General features: G+C 45.9%; 1 protein-coding gene across 1 annotated transcript; it reads right to left on the bottom strand.

The window, feature by feature from the left end:
* Positions 1–2,280: 2,280 nt before the first annotated feature.
* Positions 2,281–10,034, bottom strand: LOC114429681 (coiled-coil domain-containing protein 39-like). Its single transcript, XM_028398354.1, has 20 exons — positions 9,829–10,034; positions 9,290–9,409; positions 9,066–9,212; positions 8,822–8,980; positions 8,642–8,734; positions 8,401–8,529; positions 8,120–8,311; positions 7,932–8,035; positions 7,706–7,838; positions 7,350–7,544; positions 7,085–7,252; positions 6,870–7,007; positions 6,499–6,707; positions 6,303–6,426; positions 6,061–6,220; positions 5,845–5,951; positions 5,091–5,231; positions 4,768–4,947; positions 4,590–4,678; positions 2,281–2,920 (listed from the first exon to the last, which is right to left on the bottom strand). Exons 1-20 carry the CDS (start codon positions 9,934–9,936, stop codon positions 2,875–2,877), a joined length of 2,742 nt encoding a protein of 913 aa, XP_028254155.1. The 5' UTR covers positions 9,937–10,034; the 3' UTR covers positions 2,281–2,874.
* Between the last annotated feature and the right edge of the window lie 1,599 nt (positions 10,035–11,633).

The following is an 11,633-nucleotide window of genomic DNA, read 5'->3' as shown; positions in this document are numbered from 1 at the left end:
GACAGTGCAGTTGGCATAATGTAAACAGGAATGGTTTAACTTATAACAGCTTATTGAGACTGGTATGAGAGTGCAAAAGATGTAATGGTGCAAGACAGTTGGCATAATGTACAGTCCATGATTGGTTTAAGTTATAGCAGCTTATATGAGACTGGATGACATGACTAAGGTGCAAGCGAATACACAGGGTAAAGTGGCTGGTGCAAAGAGTTCCTTTTTGTTAAAGTGGCTGGTACAAAGAGTTCCTATGTTGGTGGGGGGTCAGGGAAGGGGGAGAAAGTGGGGCACAGCAGGGAGAGAGTTCAGCTTCCTGACAGCCTGGTGGATGAAGCTGTCCCTCAGTCTGCTGGTCCTGGCCCAGAGGCTGCGCAGTCTCTTTCCTGATGGCAGCAGACTGAAGAAGCGGTGTGAAGGGTGGGTGGGGTCTCCTGTGACACGGAGGGCCTTTCGGGTGAGACGGCTGTCGTAGAGGTCTTGGAGGGAGGGGAGAGGGACGCCGGTGATCCTCTCAGCTGCTCTCACTATGCGATGAAGCGTCTTCCTGCAGGTGGCGGTGAAGGCTCCGTACCACACAGTGATGCAGCTGGACAGGATGCTCTGAACAGCCCCTCTGTAGAAGGTGCACAGGATGGAGGGAGGGGCTCTGGCTCTTTTGAGCTTGCGGAGGAAGTAGAGGCGCTGCTGTGCCTTCTTGGTCAGGGATGCAGTGTTGTTAGTCCAGGAGAGGTCCTCAGTGATGTGCACACCCAGGAACTTGGTGCTGCTCACCTGCTCCACAGCAGCACCGTCGATGGTCAGAGGGGTGTGCCGACTGTGTTCTCTCCTGTAGTCCACAACCATCTCCTTTGTCTTCTCCACATTCAGGGAGAGGTTGTGGTCTCTGCACCACTCGGCCAGAAGGTGCACCTCATTCCTGTAGTTTGTTTCATCTCCACCGGAGATGAGACCCACCACAGTTGTGTCGTCCGCAAACTTCACAAAGATGTTGTTGTTGTGTGTTGGCGTGCAGTCATGGGTCAGCAGAGTGAAGAGGAGGGGGCTCAGCACACATCCTTGGGGAGCCCCGGTGTTCATTGTGATGGTGCTGGATGTGTTTCTGCCGACCCGCACTGTCTGAGGTCTCCCGGTGAGGAAGTCCAGCAGCCAGTTGCACAGCAAGGAGTTCAGCCCCAGCTGGTCCAGTTTGTTGATGAGCTGCTGTGGGATGATGGTGTTGAATGCTGAGCTGAAGTCTATGAACAGCATTCGAACATATGAGTCTTTATTTTCCAGGTGGGTGAGGGCTGTGTGGAGTGCTGTGGAAACAGCATCATTGGTTGACTGGTTGGGCCGATATGCAAACTGGAATGGGTCCAGAGAGGGAGGGAGGGCCGTCTTGATGTGTTTCATGACTAACCGTTCAAAGCACTTCATGATGATGGGTGTGAGTGCTACTGGACGGTAGTCATTGAAGCAGGCGGGGGTGGACTTCTTTGGCACAGGGATGATCGTGGTGGCTTTGAAGCAGGTGGGGACAACAGCCTGGCTCAGTGAGATGTTGAAGATGTCTGTAAACACCTCAGCGAGCTCCTCAGCACAGTCTCTGAGCACACGGCCAGGTATGTTGTCAGGACCAGGAGCTTTGCGTGCGTTGATCTGGCTGAGAGATGTCCTCACGCTGGCTCGGGACAGGGAAAATACCTGGTCAGTGGGAGAGGGTGTGATCTTTTGTGCAGGGGTGCTGTTGAGTGCTTCAAAGCGTCCAAAGAAGTCATTCAGCTGGTTCAGCAGAGAGCTGTTGCTGTCACAGGTCCGTGGAGGGGGCTTGTAGTCCGTGATGGTCTGTATCCCCCGCCACAGGCTCCGGGTGTCTCTGCTGTCGCTGAAGTGGTGGGCAACCCTCCTGGAGTACTGCCTCTTCGCCTTCCTGATGCCACGGGACAGGTCAGCTCTGGCTAACCTTAGGCTGGTCTCGTTGCCTCTTCTGAAGGCAGCGTTCCTGGCCCTCAGCAGCCTGTAGACCTCCCCTGTCAGCCATGGTTTCTGACTGGCTCGAATGCTGACTGTCCTGGTTTCAGTTACATCATCAATACATTTGGTGATGTATGCAGTGACAGTCTCTGAGTACTCCTGGAGGTCAGTGCAGTTGTTGTGGGTTGCAGCCTGCTTAAACACATCCCAGTCTGTTGTGCTGAAACAGTCCTGTAAAGCTCCTGTGGCTCCCTCCGGCCACACTCTCACTTCTTTTCGGACTGGTTTGGCAACTTTTACCCTGAGGGTTTGTCCTGAATACTTTTTTTTCTAACCCGTTTCTGCTTCAAAGCACTGATGGTCATGTTTTGAGAGAGATTGTGGCGGTTCTTAGGAGCCTTACGAAACATGTTGTCTGCTGTATTTTTAGCCAGATGCAGGAAGTCAGTCCGAGCTGGGGGTGGAGGCATTAGTGACGTCATATTAAACTGTTCATCCTTCAGACTTGCTTTCTTTCACAGCAATAAACACAAATATCTCTTGGCTGAAATAACACAAATATTTTTTTATACTATACAGATTAAATACTATATTCTCTCTCCCGTCCTGTCCTCAGCTTCTTCCTTTGCCGTCTTCTCTTGAAGCCTGGAGAGTGTGTGCTTCATCCTTCAGTGTGAACATGCCGCTCCGCTCCCATGTTAAAATGGCCGACTTCACAGCACAAAAGAACATGTTTACAGCCTCCCATCTCCTCTCTGTTTACAAAGATCAGCTAGTAAAGATGAACACAGCATGCTACAGGTTCCTCTTTGTGCTGCTGCCGCTCTTTGTGCTGCTCCCTGAGCTGGAACGTCTGGAGGTGGTGAGAGGAGAGGAGGTCACAGGCAGATTCAAGTCCAGTCCCACCATCTTCACTGTGGGGGGCTATGGAGCAGAGGCTCCACGGCTGCTGGCTGAGGATGCAGGAGGTCTACAATACAGGCAGAGCACAATAAATACACAGAGGAAGAGTGGTGTACTAAAATATCCACCTCACTCGTTATACTCTGTTTATAGTCGTATTCATCTTGTGCATTTTTATCACCAACACCTTGCTGCTGTGGAGCTGACTGACTGTTAAAGGTGAACTGTTATCAGTGTAGTATTCTAGTGTGACCCATTTCAGGGTAAGTCTGACCTGGAAGTGGTCGAGCTGCTCCTGTAGCTCCGCTGGGAGGAAGGAGTTGAAGGAAGAGGTGGAAGAGACAGATTGTCCTGTGAGGGGTAATAGAGAGGAGCATTAAAGGGTAAGCTGCTGTGGCTGCATTAGTCCTGCTGTTTGAGCTGCAGGTCATGCAGGACAGCACGCCGTCTGCCTTGTTGTACAGCAGATCCCTCATACGCTCCACCTCTAGCTTCATAAACTTGTGCTCCACCATGCTGTCCTGATAGGTAACCCATGAGTTTAAAATCACAGTGCATACAGCCTTTCTGTCAGGTCGATTCTCAGCTTTGAGGAAAAACTACTTCAGTTTGTTTGCATTCATTTAAGTTGCTATAGGATGTATTGACCTTCCACAGTGACACATGATGGTGATCACAGGTACCTGTTTCCTCTGTCGGACGTTCTTCAGGTTCAAGTCCAGTCCCACCATCTTCACTGTGGGGGACTGTGGAGCAGAGGCTCCACGGCTGCTGGCTGAGGATGCAGGAGGTCTACAATACAGGCAGAGCACAATAAATATACAGAGGAAGAGTGGTGTACTAAAATATCCACCTCACTCGTTATACTCTGTTTATAGTCGTATTCATCTTGTGCATTTTTATCACCAACACCTTGCAGCTGTGGAGCTGACTGACTGTTAAAGGTGAACTGTTATCAGTGTAGTATTCTAGTGTGACCCATTTCAGGGTAAGTCTGACCTGGAAGTGGTCGAGCTGCGGGCAGAGTTTGTCCTGTAGCTCCGCTGGGAGGAAGGAGTTGAAGGAAGAGGTGGAAGAGACAGATTGTCCTGTGAGGGGTAATAGAGAGGAGCATTAAAGGGTAAGCTGCTGTGGCTGCATTAGTCCTGCTGTTTGAGCTGCAGGTCATGCAGGACAGCACGCCGTCTGCCTTGTTGTACAGCAGATCCCTCATACGCTCCACCTCTAGCTTCATAAACTTGTGCTCCACCATGCTGTCCTGATAGGTAACCCATGAGTTTAAAATCACAGTGCATACAGCCTTTCTGTCAGGTCGATTCTCAGCTTTGAGGAAAAACTACTTCAGTTTGTTTGCATTCATTTAAGTTGCTATAGGATGTATTGACCTTCCACAGTGACACATGATGGTGATCACAGGTACCTGTTTCCTCTGTCGGACGTTCTTCAGGTTCAAGTCCAGTCCCACCATCTTCACTGTGGGGGGCTGTGGAGCAGAGGCTCCACGGCTGCTGGCTGAGGATGCAGGAGGTCTACAATACAGGCAGAGCACAATAAATATACAGAGGAAGAGTGGTGTACTAAAATATCCACCTCACTCGTTATACTCTGTTTATAGTCGTATTCATCTTGTGCATTTTTATCACCAACACCTTGCAGCTGTGGAGCTGACTGACTGTTAAAGGTGAACTGTTATCAGTGTAGTATTCTAGTGTGACCCATTTCAGGGTAAGTCTGACCTGGAAGTGGTCGAGCTGCGGGCAGAGTTTGTCCTGAAGCTCCGCTGGGAGGAAGGAGTTGAAGGAGGAGGTGGAAGAGACAGATTGTCCTGTGAGGGGTAATAGAGAGGAGCATTAAAGGGTAAGCTGCTGTGGCTGCATTAGTCCTGCTGTTTGAGCTGTTTGAGCCGTTCTGCACCTGCAGGAAGTATTTCTCCAGCGCCGGTCTGACGTCTGGGTTTTTCTCCATGGCCTCATTCAGCATCTTGTCAATAACCTTGTTAAATTCCTTCATCTCTGTCACTTTAATGTCCTTCTCTTCCAAAGTCTCACTCTTGGTTTTTTTGGCTGAGCGGATCTGTTTGGTCAGCTTGGAGCACTGGAAAACAGCAGGACATTACAGAATTAAACATGACTGAGGCAATAGCCAGGGTTCTGTATACACACACACACACACACAACACCCCCTGTGTTTACTGCCGCGTCATGAAATGACTTTAGAATAAGCGGTTGATTTTAAACCTGTTTTGTGGCTCTGTCGATTTTCTCCTTCTGAACAGTGATGTCTTTGTTCAGTTTCTCCAGGAGTGTCTGATTTATTCTCATCTTTTCTCCCTCCTCTTGCTCCTCTTGTTGCAGGTTCTGCAGAGTCTTGTTCCTTTCCTGGAAACAGACACACACCCATGAATACACTAAAGCTGAACATGCACATACACAGAGATTCATACAAGATCAATGTCAGGCAGATAGTTTAAACAAGTTTATTTTTGGCTTTCACAGGGGCGCTACATAATACACCCTCTGTATTTCCTGTAGTCTGTAGTATTGTGCAGTGATGGCTGCACAAAAGAGATGCACCTTTAGGCCACATGGTCTGTGGGCGACTTCTACAAAGAAGGGATCTGTGTGCTCCATGGGTGCTGGACTAAGTGTGTAAATGATTGATTCTCTAACTTGGCCCAAAGCATATCCATCACTGTGTTGCAGTGATAATAACTGACTTCCTGGTTACAAACATAATATCGTATCTGATGATTTTGAATGAATTACTATTTACATGACTAAAGTTCTTTTACCTGTCTGTAACAAAATTGTAATTTAACTATTACTGCCTGCTGAATGTTGACCATTATGCTAATGATATATGAGCTAACAAAGTATTTGCATGGTTAAGATCCAGTTAATCCAGAATCAGTCTGAATGTAACCTGAGCCGTCGAAGACTAATTGCTTCGTTCTCAGTGATCTGCTCTACACTGGCTATAAATAACAATAACCTGCATGTCCTGTTGGAGCTCCTGGATCTGTCGTTTGTTATCCTTCAGCTTCACTTCAGCAGCTCTCAGCTGCTCCTCCAGCTTCAACTTCTCCTGATAGTCCGGACCTAAAACGAAAACAAATTACATTGTGGCCAATGACAGCTGCCGCCATCATTTAACAATCAATCAATCAACAAGTATACAGTTGAAGAGGGCTGTCGCTGGTTTACATACTGGATTCTTCAGCTTTGTTGAAAGATTTGCGGTATACAGAGTTAGAGTTGCTGAACAGCTGGTTGGTGTTCTCCAGAGCGCTGTTTTCCAGCTCCAGCTTGTGGATTTTAGCATCCAGCTCATCACCCTTCTGCTTAAGTTCCCCTTTCTCTTGTGCAACCTGGTGAAAAGCACACACAGGTGATGCAAAGGTCTGGAACCATGGTGTGTGCTTCAGTAGACTATGTGTGAAGAGCTCCGACCTTAGTGATGTAGTAAGCCTGTGAGTGCTCCCCCTCCGCCTCAGGACCTGCCTTGGTCAGGGTCACAACCTCAAAACGTTTCTTCAAAGTTTCAATCTTGGACAGTTTCTCATTGAGTTCAGCACTGAGATACAATGATTGACATTAAGTGATGTGACAAACCTTTGAGAACTGAGTGATTTGTTTTTTTTTTTACCTGAGTCTCTGCCTCTCCTGTTCACCGAGCTTCAGCTGCTGGCTGAGCATTTCTTTGTACACTTTGATCTCATCCTCCCTCTCTTTCATAGCTTTCTGCAGGTTCAGCTTCCTCTTCTCCAAAGACAGCACGCCATCTGCCTTGTTGTACAGCAGATCCCTCATACGCTCCACCTCTAGCTTCATAAACTTGTGCTCCACCATGCTGTCCTGATAGGGAACCCATGAGTTTAAAATCACAGTGCATACAGCCTTTCTGTCAGGTCGATTCTCAGCTTTGAGGAAAAACTACTTCAGTTTGTTTGCATTCATTTAAGTTGCTATAGGATGTATTGACCTTCCACAGTGACACATGATGGTGATCACAGGTACCTGTTTCCTCTGTCGGACTTTCTTCAGGTCCTTCTCACTGGTACTACAGAACAAGTTGAGCTCCTCCACTTTGTCGGTCAAATCTTTCTTCTGAGCTGCTGTCTTCTCCATCTCCTTCTTCTGGCAGCGAATATGAGTCTGCCAGACACCAAGATTTATCTCAGTATATGTCAGAGGTTTATAGAAAAAAAAGCCAAGTATATTATCAGACTGACCTCAGACTCTTTGAGCATGTCAGTGAGCATCTTAGCTGTGGTTTTTTTCTCCTCTAGGTGTTTGGTCAGCTCAGCAATCTTCACATCCAGCATTTGTTTTTCATCTGATGGAATGTCATCTCCTCGCAGGCGTTCCAGTTTTTTATTCAGTGCATTGTTCCGACTGTCCTGCACAATGAAGGGGACAAACAAATACTGTCAGCATTTGTGTTGCAGAGTGGAGCATAAGACATAGGGAGGCTGGGTAGTGTTTTGCTAAACGTGCCACTTGTCTCAAGATGGTCTGCTGCCTTGTAATTTCCTCCTCCTGTTTTTTGAGCTGGTTATGCAGGCGCACAATGGTGGATTTACTCCTTGAAACTTGCGCAGCAGAATCCTTCTTTTTCATCCTGATAGCCTGCAGGTGCTCTTTATGGTGAGACAGCTCTGAGTTGTAGTCACGCAGCTGGATGTCCAACTCCTGGAGTGAAACACAGGCATGGAGTTACAGAGAGGAAATAAGTTTCTGCCACCGTGTGACCAAATGTAGCAAACCATAAAAAACAGATGACCAAAGAGAGGGGCTGCAAAAATACCCAGTGATAAAGAACTGAAAGGGTCCGACAGGCCATCAATGCTCACCTTACTGGCCTGCTCCTCATCTCTGAGGAACTGCTCCATCTGTGCTGCTCTCTCCTCCTCACTGAGGGCAGTCTGAGTCACAACCTTCAGTTTCTCCTCCAGCGCAGCATTGTGGATCTTGGCTTCCTTCAGTCTAAAATACACAGAAACATAAAACAGACATTGTGTAGTACATTACCACAGCTCCAGTCAATACACACACAGAGCCCTGCTGTGATGCACTGACTTGTCATTGTAGTCCTGGATGTCCTTCTTCATCGTGGATATGTGGGACGTCAGCATCTTCACATCAGAGGTTTTTCTCTCTAGGTTGCCTTTGCAGCTTTTCAGCTGCGGGACACACAAGAGTCAGTTCACTCGCACTTATAATAATATCAATATGAAGGCAGTTTATTATTAGTCCACATTCAGCACCTCATCCTGCAGCCTGCCAAAGTCACTCTCCTGCCCCTTCAGCTCCTGCCGCAGTTTTACTGCCTGTTTGTTGGCCACCGCTGACTTCCTCTCGGTTTCTTTCCTGTTGTTCCTCTGGATCTCCATCAGGTGCTTCTTCTCTGCAATGGCGGCCTTCTTTTCCCTCAGCTTCTGGTTGGCTTGGGCAAGTTGCTGCAATAATAATTTAAAAGAAAACACTCTCCTGTGTGAATTCACTCTAGAATGAATGACCAGTAGATGTTTAATGTCCCATGCTTTACCAGTGCACACTGCTGCATCTCAGCATCCTGTTGCTTCATGTACTTGATAGTGTTTTCCCACAGGTGGGTAAGCTGCTGTGTCTCCAGGTGAGCCTGCTGCAGATTCTCTGTCACCTTATCCAATGCAAGCTGGTACGACAGCAGAGGGATTTTAATGGGAAACCACAACTGCCATACTAACATTTGTTTACACATACTGTTAGTAATAACACCATGGATGTGCTGTGTTTTTACACATTACCTGGGCTAATTTTGTCTCAGTCTTCTCTTTATCGAGTGCTTTGAGCTTTTCATTGGCCTCCACAGACTTCTTCTCTATCACCAGAATGAGCGACTGCACCAGGGGAGGTTAGACAGCTGTTAGTTGATGATAACTCAAAGCTGTAAGTGCTGCAGAAGAGAGATGTTTTCATCTCTTTACCTTGATCCTCTGCTCATCTTGCTGAGCGTATTTGTTGATGGCCATCGTGTCCTCATATTTGCCTGCTGACTCCTCCAAAAAGCAATCCATTGTCTGCTGGTCCCAGTTCATCTGCTGCCTGAACTCCTCCAGCTTCTGTTTGGCCTTGAAAATGTTGTTCTGGGGATACAGATACATGTTATTGTGGCATCACAATCCATAGCTACTTCTCTTTTCTATTTTTTTATTCATGAAAGGCTCTGACCTCCAGCGTGTTTTTCCTCTCTCCTAAGGAGCTGAGCTCATTCTCCATCTTAGCTGTGTCCTGAGTCAGGCGGCTGGTTTCTCTCTCCGCGAGGGCTGTCAGGTGTTTCTCTAACTCTATCTCTCTCTCCTTTGCCTCACACAAAGCCTAGACAATACAAATAACACACAATGCATAACCCACCACAAAACAAACATATCACAACTCATAGATACAATACTGACCTCAGTGTTTTCCAGCTCTTCTTTAATATTCTTTAGGTAATTGGCCATGTTCTTCTTTTGTTCCTTGTTTTTCTCCAGTTTGTCTTCCAGTTGTGTCCGCTCTCTCTCTTTTCTACAAATCTGTTGACATCATCATGACACAGCACACAGTGAATCAAAATTCAGATACCGAAAACTGATGTGCAATAACATTAAGAAAACGCAATCTAAAGTGTAAAGGGAGGACGTTTTGTCCATACATACATATCTGTCACTTAACAAGAAAAAAAGATTCAAATGTCACATTTTATTTGGAAATTTCAGCTGTGCCCGGAATTTACAGGTGCTCTCAAATATTTAAAATAATGAATTGAACAGTGACCCTGGTGTCACTGCAGGAGGACCGTGTGCACAACCTGCGCTCAGTCAAAACAAACCTCATTACAACATTATTCTTCAGTGAGTAATTTTAAACGACCCACACGATGACACCCAAAAACAAACAGAGAAAAGGAAGCTAAACATGTGCCATTAAACATGTTAATAATAAGTTTCCTCACCTCCTCCAGTAAGGCTTTGTTTTCAGCGTTGAGCTCGGGGACAGCATAACGGCTATCCCACCCCACTTCAGCCAAAACTGGGTCGAGAACTCCAGACATAATTTCCATTTTAACACCGTGCCTGACAAATGCTATGGAAAGCAACAACGCAGTAATTCTCAGCAATATGTCTTGACTCCGGCTTTATACAGCGTCTGTGTGTCGGTTGCTATGGTTCAGGTCTGTTGTCAGTTGCCCCTAGCAACCACACGTTCCGCATGTCGCCACAAGGAGGCAGCGCGAGACCAGAAGTAATGCTTCCGGTCAGCTTGTAAAATACATTTAATGTATACTTCATCTCCAAAATCTTCTACATATTTATCCGTGTCAATCTTTTGCCTGGTGCACGTTTGTTCATATTGTTTTCTAAGTAGTTGTGTATTAATATTTAAATTGCACTTCATATTGGTAGTAATCATGACGGTAAACATATTAATATTATGATGTATAGTATTTAGATAATATTATAATACAATAGTATTTATATCTGCAAAGTTTGGAAGAAGACTACCGGTATAAACCATATATGGTTTCCACGGCAACGGACGTCACGTGTGTCGGGGTGAAAATCCCCGTTTCCTTCTGCTCACCCCCTGAATTAGTTTGTAAGGAAGGAGCGGATAAATTCTGGTCTCAAAATTATAATTTATTAAACAATAAGGCAAATTCTGAGTCGCAGAGCTCTGGGTTGTTGAGATACAAAGAACAAGGCAAGAACAACCATGAACAACAAAGAACAACTCATCAACAACCACTGGACATGGAATTCACACATAAATATACCCATGGGCGTTCCCGCCTGCCGGCCAACAGGGACATCTACTATCCCCCTGCAGACCCTGGGTCATACAGCGAATAGAGTATATATACATTCAGTATCCTCGAATTACTTTGATTTTCTATCAAATTTCCTAACACATAAACACTTATGAAATTCACATTATTAAGTGATAAACACATATAAACATGAATACTTTAAAAATAAATTCTTTCACCCTACACGTGTCGCCTCATCAAGCTGTCATTCATTTGGCAGCTACTTGCCAACTATTTGCTAGGCTATATGCTACATGCTAACGTTAACTGTCACATCAAGACAGCAGATTGACGTCACCGTCAGCTAAATGACGACTATGGCTACAACTATGGCACCTTAAGGTGCCATTGAGCTGGGCTCTGGGCGACATACGCGGTTGCCTGGGGCGCCACCTCCTACAAATGTAGCTGCCAGTTTGATCTCCGTCACACCGGGGTTAAGTTCCTGCAAACCTTTAGCCACATTTCCACCTCCACAGACAAAACAACAACTAACAAACAACTTCTTCTCCTTCATCGTCGGGTTTCAACAACTGTAGCTTGAGTTCTTTAACGATTTAAATGCGAAATTATTCAAACTCAATCACAAAGATTTATAACCTTTAATACAATTTTATTTTTTACTTTAACGGGAAGAAAAACGATGTCAAAACACTAATATACCAGAGTATATGCCCTGTTTTTATCATTAAACAGTTACTTATATTTTCTTATACATTTTGCACCCGCACTGTTGGTAGTTTCCGCATTGGGGTAGTTTCAGAGCAGTAGAGTAACACAAAAAGCATAACTGACACAAATAATGGCTGGATATACTTTTGTGGGGTTTATTTTGATATATCTCTTTCCCATAGAGGTAAACGGCAGCACGCAGTTTGTTTGGAACTATTGAGGCTTACATGAACCACGTGATCACTGTAGCGGTGACATCAAAGCTTGACGCAACTCTC

Source organism: Parambassis ranga, unplaced genomic scaffold (assembly GCF_900634625.1).
Source record: "Parambassis ranga unplaced genomic scaffold, fParRan2.1 scaffold_206_arrow_ctg1, whole genome shotgun sequence".
NCBI classification, from domain to species: Eukaryota; Metazoa; Chordata; class Actinopteri; family Ambassidae; genus Parambassis; species Parambassis ranga.
The sequence above is the reverse complement of the archived record's forward strand: the minus strand, read 5'-3'. Positions and strand labels throughout refer to the sequence as shown.